The 21,611-nt window shown below is 31.4% G+C and overlaps 2 protein-coding genes across 2 annotated transcripts in view; one reads left to right on the top strand and one right to left on the bottom strand.

Moving 5' to 3' along the window:
- Positions 1-18,661, bottom strand: part of LOC119832951 (connectin-like) — a 48,545-nt gene extending 29,884 nt beyond the window's left edge. Inside the window, exon 1 of the mRNA XM_038356784.1 lies at positions 18,460-18,661. The gene's annotated coding sequence lies outside the window, so the exon portion shown is untranslated. The remainder of the gene's footprint in view (positions 1-18,459) is intronic.
- A 475-nt stretch (positions 18,662-19,136) lies between these two features.
- Positions 19,137-20,377, top strand: LOC119832928 (prohibitin-2). Its single transcript, XM_038356759.1, has one exon. It carries the CDS (start codon positions 19,250-19,252, stop codon positions 20,147-20,149), a length of 900 nt encoding a protein of 299 aa, XP_038212687.1. The 5' UTR covers positions 19,137-19,249; the 3' UTR covers positions 20,150-20,377.
- Positions 20,378-21,611: the final 1,234 nt, after the last annotated feature.

Genomic DNA, 21,611 nt, shown 5'->3' with positions numbered 1-21,611 from the left:
CATTCTTAATTACACAAGATAATTAATCGTAATACGGCACCACATCAAAGTATAATAATACTAAAATTAAAAAATGGTACAGATTTTGGTTTAAATATCCGGCTGACATGTGGAACCATTAAAAATAACTAATTATCACAAGACTTATGAAGAATGACCTACTTTTACTGTTACCAAGAAACATAAAGGGGTGGGTTTTTTCTCTTATTGCAGTAGTCTTTATTTTTCTCGTTATGACTTAAATAACTTAGTTTTAAACGCGTTGTAGTTTCACTTCTCTAAATAATGAGTTGTTTTGTAGCTCTCTAACAAAGAATACTAAGTATTGAGTTTTGTTCTGATAGAGGGGCGTTGCCGAACGTTGAATACATAAAGTGAAAATAACTAACTAACAACTAATATAAGTAGAAAATAACAAATTGTGTGTACTGTTTGAGTTCGCGAGCTTTTGGGGATAAAATCTTTTTGCCATTTATATGGTTTTTTGTTCAGTGTGTTTCGGAATTAGCATAATGTCTGTTAAAGTCTCTCATTTCTAAACTCTATTATTCAATGTTTTATATTAAATTGAGTGCGAACCCTACACATCATCATATGTTTTTTGAGATGTATTACACGTCAGTTGTGAGCTTTCACATCGTTTTAAAAATTCAACATATTTAACAGTATTTGTTGCATTCTGATTCATGATAGTCACACAATAAACCATTCATTTATAATCAGAAGGGCCGCCCAGTTGACGTAATTGAAAGATAAACAGCTACGACTGTTTCTCATTCAATTTTGGTTCTGTATACTGTTTCTTATTTTTGATTAATGATCTCTTTTATTAAAAAGTACAATAGAGTTTTGATCTAAGCGATTCAGAGCTCGAGTGAGATATAAAACAAGACTTTAATCATTTCTAAAATAGATTTCTGTATATTTCTTTGAATTATTTAAGATCAGAATAACGATAAAATAAAATATAAAACCACTTTAACTGTCTTTAATTTCACATATGATTTATTTCATGTGATTTTAGGAACAGCCTATAAAAGCTCGATGACATAACTCAAAACAAGATACATAAAAATGTTCTTTATTCCCTTTCTTTAAGAACCCATATAGTGTGTAGAGTACAGAGGTACTCGGAGTCCTAGGACCCTAAAAATATAAGCACGCTCCACGAGCTCCCAAACGAAGATAACCTCTGAACCGGCCCGACCCATATTTTGAACAAGACACCATTGTGACGCTTTTTAATTGCCTTAATTAAACTTTCGTTATCCGAATTACATTGTTAAATGAAACTGTATGCAATATCCTTTTTAAAATTATAATTGCTCCATATAGTAATATACGATTGTGAACAAAAATATGAAAGTGGTTTCATATATTGTTCAATTCTCATTCGTAAAATGTAGGCTTTTTTCTGACTATCTACTGAAAACCTGCACATAGATTTAAAGACAGGTTTTCAATCGCATCTATCAAACATTATTCCTAATAAACATAGTCAAAATTTAACCTAGAAAAATACAATCTATATAACATCAGACAAACTTATAAAAGAGTAGGTTATGAAAAAGTTTTCGTTCAGATTTAAAACTCTCCCATTATATTTCAACCATAAATTAGGTTTCAGCTTCTATATGTAAAAATAAAACGTAGAAAATATTGGAAATACTCCTAAACTTGTAGGAGCACTCTCGCGTTCGTTGCTTTACGCTTCGGTCCAGTCAAACGTATATTAAATGCTATAACTCGTAAGTGGTACGTTCGTTATGAGTAGAGCACTTATAGGCACTGGGGTATTTTAGGATCTCTAAATCTCAATATTTCAGTATTTATATTACAGCAACACAATTGTATATAAATACAATTGTATAGATTATAGAGTTTTCCAAACTTGCTATAGGATTGATGAAAACAATCATCAAAAAAAGTCAAAGTCGCAAAATTCAATGAATGAATAAATGATAGAAAATAGCATTATGTTTCATAACAAAGCTTGAAATAGCAACTATCAAATGCTGAAAATATTTGAACATTGTTGGCAAACATAGAAACAAATATGAATTATATTTCAATATGTCAACTAACAGCTGCTTTTGACAGTATCTGCAGCCGTCTAGACACCGAGAACGGATATGAATATTTTGACAATGCGATCCCGTGAATACAAAATAATATTTCTAAAGGCTTTACTTGCTATTTGTCCGATGCGTGTTCGATTTTGCTATTCTTTGCACTACAGCAAAGGCGCGTGCCTTTCAAATCAACGAATTTCAATAATTCTCCATTTCAAATAACAGATAAAAATTCAAAATAAATATTACAAAATACTACCATTTCGTATTACGTACATAGTTGGCAATTTTGCCCCATCATCTTTATGAAACTCTACCCGTTTTATTGGAGAAAAACTTTGTAAACCGATTACACAACAGCGGACCAGAATATATTCCGAACTTTGCTAAACACATTTTTAACGATGGATACTTGTATCGAACTTTCTTAAAGAAGTTGTCACCGCTATTTTGTTTGATTTAAGAAAATTTTTCAAAATGTATTTTAATTCTATAAGTGTGAACTAACCTTACTTTACGTTGAAATAACATGATCTATTAAAGACTGGTAACCGATTTAACATTTATTATTCGAAAACAATTGTAATTTAAAATATATTAATATCCCAATGGCTTTATATAATTATAAGATAAGTGAGATCTGATCGTTTTATGCCCTATCTGAAAATGTTTCAATTCATATTCGGGATCATAACAGTAGCTATTATACGTAATTAATTGTTAAAACGCTCAAATTAAAAAGGGGTGATGTAAAATTTTCATTTCAGTAACAATTTTCCGACACCCATAAATAACAATACTCGTGGAAATAAAGAACTCGTTGAAAAATGGTTTACTGGGAGCGCTTAAATCATTTGCTTTACTCATGAAAATTAACGTACTTTCAACGTTAAAATGTTACATGATTAACGTATGAACATAATTACATTTTGTATTAATGTTGCGACTTTTGTAGAGTATAATGAAACTTTATTAAAAATGTTGTGAATGGCTGAAACGTTGAGAATATTACCTGCCATTAGTTACTCAATGAGTCTGCATCATTACTGATTAACTGTACTGCCTCCTTGGTAGACTTTTATGATTAAGTGCTTGATTTCTAAGCATGATACGGCCGCAGCTGGCGGCGGAAACCTAGTTGAAATAAAATGCCATAAGGAATATTTTTTTTATAAAAATATCTTCTTATTCTCGACATAATTTATTTATAAGGCAGTAATTGTGATTGAAGAGAGTATACGCATATATTAATATGAAGTCAGTTATTTAACACATTAACTAAGTATTTTTATCGTTATAAATACTTTATTAATATTTCAATAACGGACATCTTAATGAATGTTACTCCCGTAGGAACAATTTTTTTATTTTCATATGTACGATGAAATTTTTAACAAAAATGTGACAAGCAGAAAAATGGTAACGACCATTTCCCCAACTATAAGCGATGCTTCTTTTTTTTTTTTTTTATGTTACAGTCGGCAATAGAGCTGGTGGGAACGCCTGATGGTAAGCGCTACCACCGCCCATGAACATTTGTAGAGGCATAAGGTCCTTTGCAGACCTTACGCCTCTACAAATGGATTGCCGACTTTTTGGGAAGGGATTAAGAAAGGATTGGCGATAGGAATAAAGGAAAGGACTGGGAAGGGTAAGGAAAAGGATATGGGCCTCCGGCCCCCCCACTCACCGAACGAAACACAGCAGAATGCTATTTCACGCCGGTCTTCTGTGGGGGTGTGGTACTTCCCCGGTGCGAGCTGGCCCAATTCGTGCCGAAGCGTGCGCGACTACCACATACAAAAATGTATGTGGTAGTCGCGCACGCTTCTTGAATACATGATACATTTGTTGAGGCAAAAAAACTTACGTAAATAAAATAAAAGCATGCATATCAAAACAGAGCAAAAATATATTTTTAAATGAAAATCTATTCGGCCTACATGAGTAAGAAAAGTTACAAAATCATAATAAAAAAAGATCGTAAACGTCCATCTCAATAACTCATAAGTGACAGTTCTAACTCAAGTGATGACAACATCACCGTTGAATAACTCTTATGCTGCCCACCTAACATGGGAAGCCTACTCGTGTGAGAATATAATTTGAAAGGCTCTTATAAACTTTGAAATGTCACCAAATTCGATAATGTCTGGTAATATTTTTCAAACAGAATACATTTTCATTAAGATTACATACTACACAGCTTTTTATTAAAAAAAAGGTAGAGTACGTTGCAACGACCAAAATTGTTTTATGTTTTGGGAAAACTATCAAAGCATGATATGAGAAGAAAAGGAAAGTATCAAAATTTGTATATAGAATAACAGTTGTTTGTCTCTTATATACAATAGATAAATATCTAATATTTATTTGATCCAACCCTTATATTATCCTTATATATTAAAAAAATATGTTCTATAACAGATACTAACGAGGATACAATTTTTGTTCTCGTTTCCTAGAACGTTACTAAAAGTAGGGAACCTATTAGTAAGTAGTAACGTTAGGTTATACTAATAAATTAACTATGATTTGGTGTTATGATATAATACGTGCGACGCAATAATTATCAATTTTATAAATGAATGGCCATTATTATAAATGCACATTCGCGGTTCTCGATGACTAACGTCTATGTAAATAGATATATTTCATTTGAAGCTGTGTACATACAATATAATTAATTGACGTCGTCATTTAATATTAGTGTAAAGTAATGGATAATGGATATATTTTACACATAAATCAGGGAATTTCCACATTGCGATTTTTTTTTGTTTACTAGTATATTGTATTCTTATTGTAATAACTATGACTGTTCCTACTAATATTATAAATGTGAAAGCAACTCTCTACCTCTGCCAAAACCACCACCGATTTTATGAAATTTGGTACTTAAAAAGCTTGACACCTGAGAAAATGCCCTTAGTAAAAAAGGTACAGTTTATGTTTCTCAAGGTATTATGCCTTACGTGACATCTAACTATTACCTCATCTACGATATTAAGGAACACGTGATGCTAGCCACTAACCGTAGTTCGGTTTTATAGCAATCCCATTCAAAATACATCGTCCTAAATTAATTTTACGACAATCTTAAATACCGACCTAGATTAGGTTTAATAATCGTATCATGTTGCCGCTATTAAAGAATACCTTATTGTTTGTGATATCTGTTACACAATTCACAACTCAATTCACACGCCACTAGATTGTAAAACAACAAAATTTGAAATTCGAAAAGCACTTATCACAATTTGCACGTTACAAAATAATGTGTAGGACAGACGATGGACACTTATCACTGTTTACACAGAGAAGTCCAAAAAAGTAAACTCTCGTCGCAATCGTAAAACTTGGATGACGTAATCTGTGCCAGTGAGCCCTAGGTTTTACGATCCGAAATGGGTTACGGGGATACAATGAAATACCTCTTAAATTATCGCTTGGTGTAAATGATTGTTGGATATCATTTATACCATTCAGATGCTTTATAAATAATAAATTTTAAAGCCGCCGTGACGGGGCAGCGCCTTACCTCTTCTTTTAAAGATTAATGTTATAGCTTAATAAAATAAGTTCAAATGTGAAATGTGTATTTGACCAAAATGATATCCCGAAATGCGATCTTTCGTTTCATGTTAGTGAATTTTTGATCGTATTTTTGTGAACGTTACGATATAGCGCTATAAAGAATAAAGTGATTTATAAGTCCCAGTGCGTGTTTGCTTTCATATAACTTGTAAATGAAGATAATCGTAAACTGTGAAAAGCAATGAAAGTATGTTTATTGTTTATTGCGTAACATGCATTTTGACTTATTTCCGAAATGACGTAAACTCTGGATTCGGTAGCAGTGTATGAAGGTATGATAAATATGAATATGAATGATATTTCTAGTAGTTATGAGTTTCATGTTTATTGGCGAAAATAAACGACGGACGCGTTGAATCTTAAATTCAACAAAAAAAATTGGGTTAGTAGGGAGTAATCGGCCGCCTAAAACAAACTTTTTTCAAGTAAAAAATTAAACTAAGACGTGCCCTATTACATATTCAACTATATATACAATTCTGGATTAATCGGCTTAAAGGTTTGCTTGATTCAAAAATACTGTGGTATATATTTTATAATAAAATTTGTATTATAAATAATTTTTTTTTACAGATTGACTATAGTAGTGATACTATGTTTACAGAGTGGTAGAAGTAGTAAAATAAAGTAGCATCTGTGCACATAATATATTACTCCATAGGGATGATGGCTACAATTGAATAACATAACCAAAGTTTGTATTTTTGGGACTTACAAATAGCGAGACTCGCTATGAAGATAAACAAATTTCAAACCCGCTTTTCTCCTCACTTATACCGAAGCCAAACTATAAAACTGAGTATCCGTTGTTTCAGAAATTTCATCGTCAAATTTAGTTCTTGATGCCATTATTCTCAATCTAGATAGTGATTTATTAGGTTTTCCTTTGGAATGCTTATAAAAATGACGAGACTCTTCTGTTAAACAAAATGAATTGATGTATCATTATGAACCATTTTTAAACTTTTAGAATAAATACCCTCAAAATATTAAAAATATAATGTTATTTGAATAATAAAAATATAATGTTGTTTCTATAACACATTAATGTTCATAGTGAACAAATTTCCCCTCTCTATTTTTCTCGTTTTAACTTTGATAAATGATTTAATCAACAAGAAATATGATTGCTAATAGTCAGGAAACAAACTGTCACAAACATTTCGAGTATATTAATCGTTAACGGCAGTAGATTTCACTTCTTCAGAATATGAAGTTTACAAATGTCTATTTTAACATTCTATGATGTAGAAAACATACTATTTACTTCTAAATTTCCGTTTAATAGTTTATTGATGTCTACTAATTGCTAGGTAATTAATATTATATTAATAATCATTAAGTTACTTTTTTTTGCTTCATGAAATCTTACGCGCAATCAAACAATGCATCTACTTAGCTGGTTATTCTTTCTCTCATAACACGAAAGAAACTGAAACAACGAATCTCTCATATTAATGTACAATGACATCAAAGTGATTTTACAATCCGCAAGACTAATTTGCGCAACAGTTAATTTAAACCACGTTATAGATTCCCCGAAGCACAGCTATAGTTATTATTCATGGGTAGTTAACTGGAGCTTCGCATGTTGCGTACAACGTGTTAAATTTATTTATTCTCGAACATTTTGTTTATACTGCGTCCGGATTGAACGTGTCGCAATATTCTATTTTGCTTACTCATGAGCTTCCCTGTTTGTTGAGGTGATTACTTCATAACAGCCGATTTTGAGCAAATTACAATTTTACATCGCAAGCGCTTATTTGATCGATCGCATTGTTATATCGCTTCATCGTCGTTTGATAAGAGTAGTTTGCTTTATCGTTTTTTTGTTTAATCGCTTTTCTTGTGCATTTGTAAAATTTTTATTTTAATATGTTTACTGTTTATATCTATTATTATAAACTCATAATTCAATAAAAAGAACAAGAATTACAATAGCATCTATAACTTGACATAGATAGACAGATTCACCCAATAAACTAATTTTAAAAGATATAGACATACAAAATTTTGAACAAACAAAACAAATGGTATATTCTGTATAGTGAAAATCTATATGAACAAACACCAGGGTTTATATGTATTTCGTGGGTACTCCACGGGTGAGATAAAGCAAGGTTGTCAAACACTTATAACTATGAAGCATTGTTAGGAGAGACTAAATCGTGCAGTTTCAGACCAAAGGAATTTATGATAGTCATAAAAACGTCCATTCACCGCGGTTATCGCGAAAGGGTACGAACTTCGGCTACCTTACAGGCTATTTGTAAAAATTAATAGTACTATATCAAATTTTATGTAAATCGCCCAACGAAAACTTTTATTCCCGTCCAATATTTATTGGTTAGGTTAACTATAAATAGCCTCAAGGGATAGCGTGTAAATCTTTATCACCGGTTTACTAAATATTATGCAGTATCTAAACGTATTCAAGACCGCATGAAATTTATATACAAGAACAACATGATTTATTGTACAAAACGTAAAAAAGTATCTATAAAACCTTAATCTTCATATTACGATTAGATTAGCGATGCACAATTATATTTAATTCTGATATTAAATATAAAACAAAAAACAACGAAAGTGATATTTAAGAAGATATAACTTTTATGTGCCTATATAAATAGAAAACAGAACCACTGTATAAACAATACCAAACAACGTCACGCTAAGAATATCCATCTTCATTACGAGTGGATGCAGAGTCAAAAGTGGTGCATCAAATGAGTTAACGTACTTTACAAAGAAAAATACGAACTTATATCAGCACTTCCCCATACCGAGCAAACAACGAGCCAGCTAAATAATTAATCATTGTTTCTTATAATTACTTGCGGTCTCGTAAAGAGTTCGGGATGCACGCTATGCAATTAGCTCTGGGGGAATGCAGATAAGAGATTACGGAGATAAACAGCTCTTGACACAATTCCATGCGGATTGTGTTTAAATTGTTCTCATGGTTAATAGGTTAATCGATTCGTTGAAGATGTTTCATATTCTCATACGTAGTGATTCCGCAAATATCGGGCTGGAGAAGAAATCCTGAAGTATTTTCCTTCAAGCATACCTAACCATATTAATTGTCACGTCATCGTTTTATCCTAATCGGTTATCTATGTAGCTTACACTAGATTTTGTTCGACCAATCTGTTATAGAAAATGAAAAACAACAGTGGAGATGACAGTGTTGGAATTTGGATGTAAAAACTGAATGTAATTTAAAGATTTTTCCAATGGCATGATACGCTTCGTTCCATCGACGTAAAGTTTGCATAACGTCGTGCTGGTTAAGGAATTTCAGTTCCTCGTAATTCAATAAAAATCAGCCGTGATAGCATTTTCCCTTGGATCTTCGTTAAGACCTTTATAATTGTCCCTTTTCCTGACATTGTTAAGCACAATTCGGCACTTTGCATACAGTTTACAAATTACGTCGATTTAAGAACCCTTGCAGAGTTACTTTGATCTTTTGAAACATTCAAATTTTTAGGAGAACCCGACATATTTTTGGTTAACTTTTAGCAAATAATATATTTTATTCGTCAAGGTACCGACTTAGGTATAATTTTAATATTTCTATGTTTTAAATATAATTTACTCTTGACTTAATGTTTTAAACATTTGCAAAAACATCTATTACCTACATTTATTTATTTCATACCGCAATACAATATTATCCTGACTGACTCTCTAATGTGATTCGGTACTATGCGATATTGTTAAATCGTTTGAATTAACTAAACATTATTGTATCTGTGTCGCATCGTAAACACGGATTAACTAAATCTAAGCAAAACCCAGCTAACACACTGCACTTGACGAGTTAAACATACCTTGCGCTAGATAAGCTACATTACTTAGCAGGAAATGTTATCATGTTAACAAAGCTTGCTATTACATACCGAATTGATTATATTCGTTTTAAATGTGGCTTAGTAATGGATCTAGGTATATTCACTCCAACGAATTTATTGTGGCTTATATATAATATACACTTCTTGTGATATTCGATGAAAAAACGTAACCACTTTTATTTCCTTTTATTACTACAACGCACATCTTAAAAAAAATCTTGCGAATTGTTGTAAATCTCTTTGTGATTAAGATCTAATAACAGTTTCCTCATCAACGCCACTCTTCTTTCGGTGACCGCTTTGACATATTTTATCTCAAGCACACTCGATTGTGGACTCAAGCGTACCTCCAAAATTGTACACAAATGAAAGATAATACATATTATAACACTCTAATTTCTAAACCAAACCATACTAATTATAACGACCCTAAACGGTAGCACGTGTAACAAATCTATGGAAAGGTAAGAAACTAGGGTGCTGTATATAGGTCAGCACAGCATATGGTGCTTGAATTATGCATAAAACTGCACTGTCTCGAGTCGATAACTAGCTTACATGGAGTTTGGAAGTCTCAGATGTGCATATTTAATTTAGGGTGTAAGCTGCAACTTTAATTAAATTGCGAAACTTCTCAAGACACAAATACATTTTAACTTTGCCCTGTTTTTAAACGTCATTAAAATGTTATAAAAGAAATATGTTCACAGCGGTTCTTTATATGTTGAAAACGCAATTCATGAAAACAATTAGGGCGAGTGAATTATGATTGGAGAATATTGTTTAATTTATAAATTTATACAATCTCAGTTGAGTTTTCGAGTTGAGAAAGGCGTGTTACGTGGAGAAAGACGATTTTTAAATTCAAGCTCAAAACTAACAACTATTTGTTGATATTTTAACAATATAAATATAGTTTTTTGACTACGAATGAACAATGAATAAGTGTATTCATCACTTGAACTCTAAACATAGCCTGTACAAAACATGACCGTTGTAAATTCATAGAAATAACTGCTTCCAGAATAAATAGAAGGTTTACTTAGTTTGAGAAAACACAGCTTTGCGAAAACGTTACGCGCTGCGCCAGCTCCTGTTTGCACTAAGCACTCCCACTATTGTACAACGAAAAGTTTAATTATTTTTCATTTTCACATACAAACATGCGAGTTATAAGTAATTAAATGGTTTTCCTGTTGCATCACAAAGGCTACACTCGTCGGAATTTATATAATTTCATGTCGGTCTAATTTTGCTTTCAAGACAAAATTACGAATATTACAATTAAGACTGTTTTTATATTTATTTTGCCAAAATTCCATATTCTTTCTATGTTTTCAATTAGCTACGAATTACAAATAATTAATCAAAGGTTGAAGGAAAATAGAAAATCAGAATAACAAATAACGATAAACCTGAGTTAAAAAACAATTAAGTGCTGATATTAATTTTGAACATAATCAACAAGCTAAAAATTAATACATTTTTAAAATATCGTTGAAACAATTACAAATTGGAACGAAATTTTGGATGGAGTTTCAAAGTAAAACAAAGTCCTACAAAAGTAAGTTAATAATGCTTATCTTCCTATAAATGGAGAAAATTAAACATTGTTTGAATCGTAAATTATAACCACATTATAACTTTGAACGATAGTTTCTTATTGTTAGATGGCTAATTATATTTCCTATGTAAGAGGTAGTAACTAACCGAACAGTAATATAATAAATAAATATTGGAAAAATATATTATTGAATAAGTATTCTCAGAAATATAAAGCAGACGAGCACAGATATGTGGCACAAGAGAGCCAGCACTCGAACTTTAACCGTTCGTCGGTCGCACGGGAAATTTAACTATTGTATAAGTGCTCTGTAAAAACATATAAATTCTAAGATAAGACCTTGGAGTAATTAACTTCGCTCGGAACTTCATCTGTGTATTCCTTTAGATTGTGTAAAATATGGAATTAATGTTTTGTTGTTTTTTTTTTTAATTTAGAACGGGCAACTCAGCTATTAGTTCGTCTGATGGGAAGCGAGCATCACAGCCCTTGAAAATTTTGAGTGGAAGGGAATCTGTAAATTCCGTGCCCACTTTTAAGAGATAGGGAATAAGAAAAGGCTTAACGGCGGAAATAAGAGAATGAACTGAGAAAGGTAAGGAAAAGGCCCGTTTGCCTTTGACTCTCCGGTTAATAAGTAAACAAAATCTCAACGTTCCTTTGTATGTTTAGAGAAAAAAAGCATATTATATTTACTGTTGTATAAGAAAAAAAAACAACAATATTCGACTGACATAAAGTAACGAATGCAAATATATTGCTAAACTAAATCATACTATGCCTTTTAATATGTATAGGTATATTTTTCCCCGGAATTGTATAACGCTGTCATTGTTCACAATTCCTAGGAAGTGTATGTAATCCCTGAAATCACTTGCACAATATTTATTTATGTATTTTCCAAATGGCCTCAGAATTTTGATGCATTTCTTAGGAGTTGCAGTATACAATTTCTAGATTTAATACATTTTCGTTAACGAACATAAAGAGTTCAATTACTTAAAATATATTGCATGAAAATGAATCACAATTAATCAGTAGTCTATAATGAACACGGTTTATACTTTAATAAAATACCCTGCTAATTAAAATTTATTTCTCCAAGGACTCTCCACAATCCCCGCCAATTATTTTTAAAACATAATTGCTCTCCATTCGGAAATCCATCATCCATTATAATATGTATTTCGTAATTAATTTACTAATAAATGAAAATGAAATTTATAAAAGGAAACAAACGTAATCTTTTCACTGAAAATCTTTTGATAGGGCAGAAATATAACCGACTCAAATTTATGAGTAAGAGGTAAACGGAGGCACCGTTTCCGCTTTATTCAATTTACTTGGAATTATAACTTACATAACAATTCTACAGACAAATTTCATTGTTTTAATCTGTACACATAAAAAAGTCGTGTTAGTTACACGACAAACCAACCAGGAACAGATGAACGAATTTTAAAATTTAGATTTGTCTCTGACTAGATAATAACAATAACTGTTAAAATTTTGTACATTTCTATGTCGGTGGAGTGGCTAGATATATTGTTATCATTCTTTATTCCATCATCTCGAACAATCATGATGAATAGTTACGTTAGGTGTTAAGGCAATATTAGTTTTTCGGTACATATTTTAAGGATTTTCAAGAAATAATAATTTATTTAGCCAAATACACCAAAACTTACAAAAACAAAAGACGAAATAATAAAAAAGCAACTTATAACAACAAAATCAAAATGCGGCATGAAATGAGCTTTTGCTTGATTTTTAAGCTGCGATTAAAATGCATTATGCGTTGATTTTAATTAATCACAAGCAAACAACAATGGTAGCGTGAAGCACTAATGAATACTTCAACTCGCTGCGATCTTCGAAACTTCCAAACGACAAATCGCTTAGAAAAAGTGATTAAACGAAACGGACGCGACGAAGTAATCAAGAAATTCACGAAATAGTTGAATGGAAAAAGTTTAAATAGGTAGATTCGTTGCTGAAATAAATCCTTCTCGGTTTCATAACGTTTTTTCAATTAAAATTCTTCGCCGCGCTGAAATGAATGCATTTAATTACATAATACTTTTATGTCTTATCGCCCAACTGCACTCATTTTTCCTGCAAAATGTTAAAACGCGGAAACTATTCAACCACATTTTTCGAAGCGAACATTTCGGTTTATATTTTTAAAATCTGAATATTCAGAGAATTTTTCTCATCTCATAGAGTCTGTAATCAATTCAACCGTACAGCTCTTCCGTAAATGAATTTTAAATTTGCATTTTATTTTTTTGGGTTTGTAATACTAGTTTTTTTCTATGCTATTTACAATTCATTACTTAAATGTTTGAATTTTTTAAATAAAATTTTGTCATAAGGGATTATGATATTATTTGATTCTATTTAACATTTTTTCAACAAAAAGTACCACTACTAAAATCCCTTTTACTATGTTTAACAACATGCAATTCACGAAAAGATCTTACTATATAACATAGTTTCGTAAATTTTTGTTATGAAATACGGTTGTAATGCTAAAATATAAAATAGAGTCAACGAAAGCAAGAGATACTTTTGCTTAAAGATCAAAAACCCTCTAAAATTTTCAGTTATATTCCGAAAACTTTAACGGTTCAAAAAATGCAAAAAATATGACGTTAAAAAATTTAATTTCTTTTCAAATGACTGTGGATTTGTGCATGCAAAAACCGTGTTCTATTTAGGAATTATACTTTTTCTAGATTTATGATATGTAAATATCCTAAATGAGATCTAGGTGGCCTTAAACATCCCACGCCTGTGGCGGACAAGGTGTTAGCAAATGGCTTACTAGCACTGCTCGAGGTTAAATTCAAGATACTGTCTTTAACCCAATCGATTTAGAAAATATTTAAAATATGACTTTTAGGAAAAAGAAATAGTCGAGAAATTGAAAATTTTGTGAAATTTTGTACAAAGATTAATTGTATATTATAACATCTATATAGTTACGAAAAGCTATTTCGAAATCTATGAAAAAAACACTATTATTAAATATAATTTACCACTAACTTTAATATAAAATAATTAAAATGATATTAAAACGTCTATTAGTATGTATTGCCCTATGAAAAGCATTAACATAGTTGATCACATTCACATTATCTATCAAATTAATTCGAGCAATAGGGTTACTTAAACATTGTTACTTAATAAGGTTAGGTAAACATGTTAGAGTACAATCATTTGTTTACACGCCCTTTCTAACTTGCCAGTTATGTATTGTTAATTATATGGCGACCTACAGAGATGACGGATGAGTTACGTCATTCTAATGGTTTACACAAAGCGGAATCCTGCTCATGATCACTGGGTCATTTTGTTTGACATGCCACTAAATAAATGTAGACTTTAATAATCGCTATAGTGATAACATACACGCGTTTATCCGTATTGTCTATCATAATAAAATCGTAATCGAGCTTAATACAATAGAATAGCGTCTCAGATAACTGGAACGTGAAAATGTTGCACTTGTAAAGGTAAGCCATGAATACCAATATCCGTTCATGAATATCATAGGTAATTATCAGATCGTATCCGGAAAGTGCGAAGCTTAAAAGCATTTTACAAGTAACGCTCATTGGACCTCATCGATATTCAGTCGGGAGCAGAAATTATAAAACCTTACTGCTATAATGCTGCCGTATATGTAGGTACAATGTAAAATCGTGAAGTAAACAATAGAAGCACAATTTCAATAAAGATACCGTGGTATTTTATAGCAAGTAGCGTTTGCGTAAATGGAATCCGACACGCAAATAGAGATAAAGCACTGTTCCTGCATTAACGGGCTGGCTTCATCCATGAATCGTAATAATTCGACGTACAGCAATACTGAAACACATTTGCAAATCCCATTCAATGCGAATAAAGAAATGAATGTCAATTTATTTGAGGGAAATAAATTCGGGCTTTAATATTGTACTCGTTCTGGCTAAAAATGCAGTTGGAATGTATAGAAAACAGTCCTTATAACCTGTGCACACATGTGTTTTTTAACAAAAATATAATTCTGCGTAAAAACCGCCACTTCAATACGGTCGAAAAACTGTAAACTGACAAACAATTGTATGGTTAACAATTGCTTGTACTCGAATTCTAGAAGTTGGCTTTATATATGTTTTTTGTGAATTGTGTTGAAAAAGTGTGGATAACAAGTTTTAGCTCTAATTTAATCAAATATGTTCTATAAAATGTTCACTGTATTTGTTATATGTTATTTTTTATTGTTATATCAATACCCCAATTACCGAATTCCATATAAGGTTAATAATTTTAAAGTATCAATAAGGTACTTAATGCTTATAATATAAGTTTCTATACTATTTTTGCTTACTTTAAAATTATTCGTTTTCTTAAATCGATGATTACCAATAAAGCTTTGGCTATAATATATTCGAATGTAAAATCGAAATAAAATAATTATCATTTATTTGTAGAAGTCTAAGAAAAAAAAAGATAGAACCGTTTTCCCCGCATATTTATTCCTGTTCCCGTGGTATTTCCGGACTAAAAACTATTTTATTATCTTTATCGGCTTTAAAACTATCTCTGTATCAAATTTTATGCAAATCCCCTGTTTAATTTAAACCAACAAATAAACAAGCACACTCTTCAGCGTCATACATTAGATCACATACACAAGATTGCATGTATGTCGAAAGCTTATTCGAAAGCTTTCAGAATTCTTAAAGCTTTTATTGTAACCCATACGATAGTTGTCAGATAAATAATTTAAACACTATACTTTAGACAAGACATTAATAATGTATATAAATTCCGTTAAAGTCTATAAACAGTAAACAATCGGATTATAAATGAGATAAGATTTTCAGCCAACAGTTAAAATGCATTTGCTTCCCGGAATCCGTTCAGCTAATTGGTTCGTATGTAATCAACTTTAGACGTCCGCGTTGGAAACGTTCGACTCAATATTTGCTGACTAAAGCACTTTTGCGGTATATTTCATTTAAGTAGAGCACAGTGTTATTGTATTTATCAGTCTAATATACCATCTTCTCACTGTTGAAATCCACAAGGGATTCCTTGTGGAAGATGCTGTCATATCCGTTTCATTAACAAACTCTTCTCATATTCTTTTTTGTCTCCATTGAGGAACAACCCTGGGACTTCTTTGATCTTAATGCCTCAAGATATAGAAGATGCACCAATGAATCGTCTCCACTTCAGTGCTTGATTTCTTTGTCAAACATAGTCAGTACTTTTGGATTTTCATGTGATACTACTTCGACTGGGACTTAGATAATATGGTCAGATTATCATAATGTCATATTATATATATCATAATGTAGTCATATTATTAAACCACCAATATTTGCCTAGTACATCCATTTAAAATCACAGTTTTATGAATTTTATTGGTTTCATTATCAAAAATCTTCGGTAGCAACATCTCAGCATCAATCACACCCATCTTAAAATGCAATATTTAAACAAAAATAGACTTAAGTAATTCTCTGTGCAATATCAAATGGAATTCACAGAAGAACCCCTATTACAGTAATATGTTAATACACTAAAATGGGAAATATTGCAGAGAATGTTGAGACGGCAAATATAACATCGTGAGTAGTAAAAGCAAGCAACTTCGAATCTAGAAGACCAAAAATAAACATGCAAGGAATAAGAAATGAAATTGATTAAAGAAACAAGAATTTAAATATTAAATATATAATGTACATGGGCCAAGAAATGGTAAGTGAATGCAACCCCAATATATTTACATTTATGTCCTTTGTAGCATGTACCTCTTCTAAAGAACCTTATTAGATTTGTAAGTTTAGTAAATTTACCGATGTGAATATAGAATTTATACAACGTACATAATCCGTATGTTCCTTCTAATTAAAAACCGATGAAAAATTATTTAAATTAGAATCTTATTAATACATTTCGTACACAACAAGTAGAGCTTTTTCAAGAGAACATCCAACTTATTTATAAATTTTTAAAAAGTGTCAATGAATATAATATATCAGAATTAATTATAACTGCCTAGATAAATATGACTTCATATACAGTACTCGTCGTCCATATGGCGCGATATTATCCATTAAACGCTATTGTGGTTAACAATACATAAGAGAATTTGGTCCTGCAAAGGCCGGAATACTGTCAAATGTGCAACGGACAGGTGCTACACGTTTGGATTAACATTGCAGGCAATATTAATATAAGGTATTATTTTAATGTATTTTTTTTTTTTGTTTAAAATAATAGATTTTTTTGAACTGGTAACAAAAAGCAAATATTTTTTTCTGTATTAGCTACAACATGATACACGTCACGCTTAACATAAATTGTATTATTTGTTTGTCTTTCGTCACATTGCAACAGTGAGCTTTTGTGCCTGGAGATATTTAGAATACTATAGAGTGATGCTTTTTAATACCCGAATGTGCTTAATCACTACATGTTTCTTATCTAAACCATTTCTTTTATCTGTAACTTGTGGTCCGCCCCGACTTCACCCGTGATAGATATATAGCCTATAGCCTTCCTCAATAAATAGGCTATCTAACACTGAATGAATTTTTCAAATCGGACCAGTAGTTCCTGAGATTAGTGCTTTCAAACAAACAAACAAACTTTTCACCTTTATAATATTTGTATGGATATAGATAACTTCTCATAACTTCTCATATAAATAATGTAATGTAAATGAAACCTGCTTGTAAATTGACTCAACACTCGATAACTATGGTTTCAAATTAAATATAATTCATATAAGATTTACCAAGTCGTCTATTGAACTGGTACGATATTATTATAGACAAATATTTACTGATACCAAATGCTTATTTAATAAAATATGTAACTAACAAATGGTCATAGCGATTATCGAGTAAAAATCTGTCAAGTGCGAATGAACTCGCGACTCTTGGTTCCGTACAAATATGTAGAGGCAACTAAAAAAAATTGACCACCCATTTGTACTTACATTATGTTTGGAAATTAATGGAATATTATCAATAATCTGACAGGCTTTTATAATTTTTTTTTTATTATTTGTTTATAAATCCACACATTTTTATCATTAGATGTTGCTTACACAATATCCTTAATTAAATATTTAAAACGTACCCCGCAGCAACAACAATGCTTATAGAATTTAATGAATATCGTTAATTGCTACCTTTAATAAAATATAACATGTATTAAATTTGTTTTAAATAAAATTAATCGGTATTTACTATTATTTATTATCAAGTTAATTTTTTACATTAAATATAGCTGTTCAATCTTGCATTGGATAAAGGAAATATTATATATAAAATGTTAACGATAATTTAACTTTACTTACCGTAAAAAGTAACTATTTCGTACACTTTCACTTTCTATTATTAAAAATTTGGAGGTTCATAATTAATTGCGTTTATTATATCTTATTTCTCGCAATAAAAATATAAATAAATTTTAACATATAATCACGCGAAGAGCGAACTTTAAAATTACAGGAGGACTACACAGCTGACAGCCGGCTTTTTCAAACGTTCACGCTTATTTGCCGCCTTCGCGACTGCGTCCTAAAACGAATACTTATTATGAAATGAATTCCCGCCATTGAAAAGTTGAACTGTTGTGAAGCTAAAACGAAAGTTAAAATTTACAAATTGAAAAATGACGCAAACAGTTTTGCACAAAATATGTTAACAAATTACATTGTAGTTAACTTTTTTAATATTTTTTATATCTATTAAATTAATACAGTGCCATCTATTATCTTTTTAAAACTAACGAAATAATAATGCAAACTTCTTATATAGATGGCGCTAAAAGTTACGAATGATTGTTGAGATAAAACTTGTATTAATTATTAACTTTCATTGTTAGGTTACATGATTTAATACAGTAGTGTATGATAATAAATATGATTATATAGATACTCATCATGGTAAAATACGCAGGTTCAAGTAGTTCATACATTCACAGATCGTTACATTGATGTAATATACTTTATCTGTTACTTGTTCTGTGATACTAGATCTGTCAATCTGTCATTCACTCATTGCACAATTTGTAGAAAAATTTTGTTGAGGTTATAGGGAAGATTTTGCCACAGAAGTTATTATTTACTGTGAAACTATCTAATAATGGCGCAAAGTAAGCTAAACGATATGGCTGGAAAATTTGCAAAGGGTGGCCCGCCTGGCCTTGGTATTGGTTTGAAAGTAGCTGCGGTACTTGGTGCGGCGGCCTACGGCGTCTCCCAATCAGTATTCACCGTGGAGGGTGGTCATCGTGCTATCATGTTCAATAGGATAGGAGGAATTCAAAATCACGTAATGACTGAAGGCATGCATTTCCGTATTCCATGGTTCCAGTACCCCATTATTTATGATATAAGATCCCGCCCCAGAAAAATTTCCTCCCCCACCGGATCGAAAGACTTGCAAATGGTCAACATTTCACTTCGAATATTGTCACGCCCCGACTCTGCCAGCCTTCCAACCATGTACAGACAACTTGGTATTGATTATGATGAAAAAGTTTTGCCATCAATTTGTAATGAAGTTTTAAAGTCTGTTGTTGCTAAATTTAACGCTTCTCAACTGATTACACAGCGTCAGCAAGTTTCTCTGCTTATAAGAAGAGAGCTAGTGGAACGCGCAGCTGATTTCAACATTATCTTAGATGATGTATCTCTGACTGAATTGAGTTTTGGAAAGGAGTATACTGCTGCTGTAGAAGCTAAGCAAGTAGCACAGCAAGAAGCTCAAAGAGCCGCTTTCGTTGTTGAAAGGGCTAAGCAAGAGCGTCAACAAAAAATTGTACAAGCTGAGGGTGAAGCAGAAGCCGCTGAGATGTTGGGAAAAGCCATGGGAATGAGCCCAGGTTACCTTAAACTTCGTAAAATCCGAGCAGCACAGAGTATCTCCAGAATGATTGCACAGTCTCAAAATAGGGTATTCCTGCCTGGTAACAGCTTGATGATTAACCTTCAAGACCCATCCTTTGATGATCTTTCAGAGAAACTTACTAAGAAGAAGTAACATGAGGCTTTGAAAGAGTATGCAACAGAATTGGATCCTACTCTTTCTATAAATGATGCCTATTTTGTAAGTGGTACTGCTTCAGCAACTATGCAATAAACAATGTATTTGTGCATTTGTTAAGAGTGTATAAGGGTTCCATTTTATTTTCCTGCATTTCATGTTATTTAGTTGTAGATATTGAAGTAATTATGTAAATCATTATGATTATACCAAGGTAGTAAAAAATTGGTTGTTTTATTTAACAAAAATTCAATAACCAGTAATATTTCATCTAATCATCACTTTACATTTACCTGCTCAACACATATAATACCTCATTGTATGAACTGTATTTTGGTAAAGGGAATTTGATAAATTGAATTGTTTGTTAAAAAAAAATTAGAATTAGACAATTCTAGGGTAACATGTTCAATTTCCCATGCTACTATTTTTTTTTTTAATAAATTATTCACTAATGTAATTGATATACTACGATATGTATGTTCTGTCCTAGATTATCAGTAATTGTTGTCATGTAGTAGGGGTCAGATAGTAAATAAATGCACTTTGTATCATGACCGCATGAAAAGTATGCAAGAACAGACAATAGTGTAAATTATGTACCTAATGTCACAAAGAACTTTCTTCTTATGCTCTGACTTAAACCATATCATGATCAAATAAAGTTTGAACAGAAGTAACTTGGACCAACAAAAAAGGCTTGTAGACTAGTAGTATTTTTTTGATTTTTTATTTTTTACAATAGTTCCATTCAGTAACAAATTTACAGTATACAAGCTTTTGCCCATGGCTTCACTTGTGTTAATTCAGAGTAGTTCAACAGATGTTATTTTACATATTAACCTTCCTCTTGAATCACTATCTATAATAAAATATATAAAAAAATTGCATCAATATCTGTGCAGTCTTTTTGAGTTTATCACAAAGGGACAGACAGACGCAGCCAGGGACTTTATTTTATAATATGTAGTGATTATCCACCATTCAATGTTTAGTATGGCTTTCTTGGGTAATTGTTTTGCATTATTTATAACAAAATATAAACTAGCATGCTAGCACCTGCGCCTTTGCTCCCATGGTATCTGGATTAAAGTTAGACCATTGTGCTAAATCAGATTAATAACTTAACAAGAGGACTATAACAGGCCAGTGACAAATGTTTTTTTTTTACTGTTTATATATTTGTAGTAATTAAAATCCAAGGCTTTTTTATTGAATAATGTGAACGAAAAAACTTAATATTTACTTTAAAGACAATTTATTTAAACATAATTTCATGAAGTAATATTTTATTTACACTACAGGTTTGCAATACATGGCCCAGGATTGATATTCATATTATAAACAACACCAAAACTTTTAGTTTTAGAAATATCTATCAATCAGGACCTCTACCAGTGTCTAATTTTTTAAAGCAGAAGGTTGAGGTAGTCGATATTTGGCCATTTCCTTTTCCGCT

Source organism: Zerene cesonia, chromosome 16, assembly GCF_012273895.1.
Source record: "Zerene cesonia ecotype Mississippi chromosome 16, Zerene_cesonia_1.1, whole genome shotgun sequence".
NCBI classification, from domain to species: Eukaryota; Metazoa; Arthropoda; class Insecta; order Lepidoptera; family Pieridae; genus Zerene; species Zerene cesonia.
Note: the sequence above shows the minus strand (reverse complement) of the source record. Positions and strands in the feature narration are given on the sequence as shown.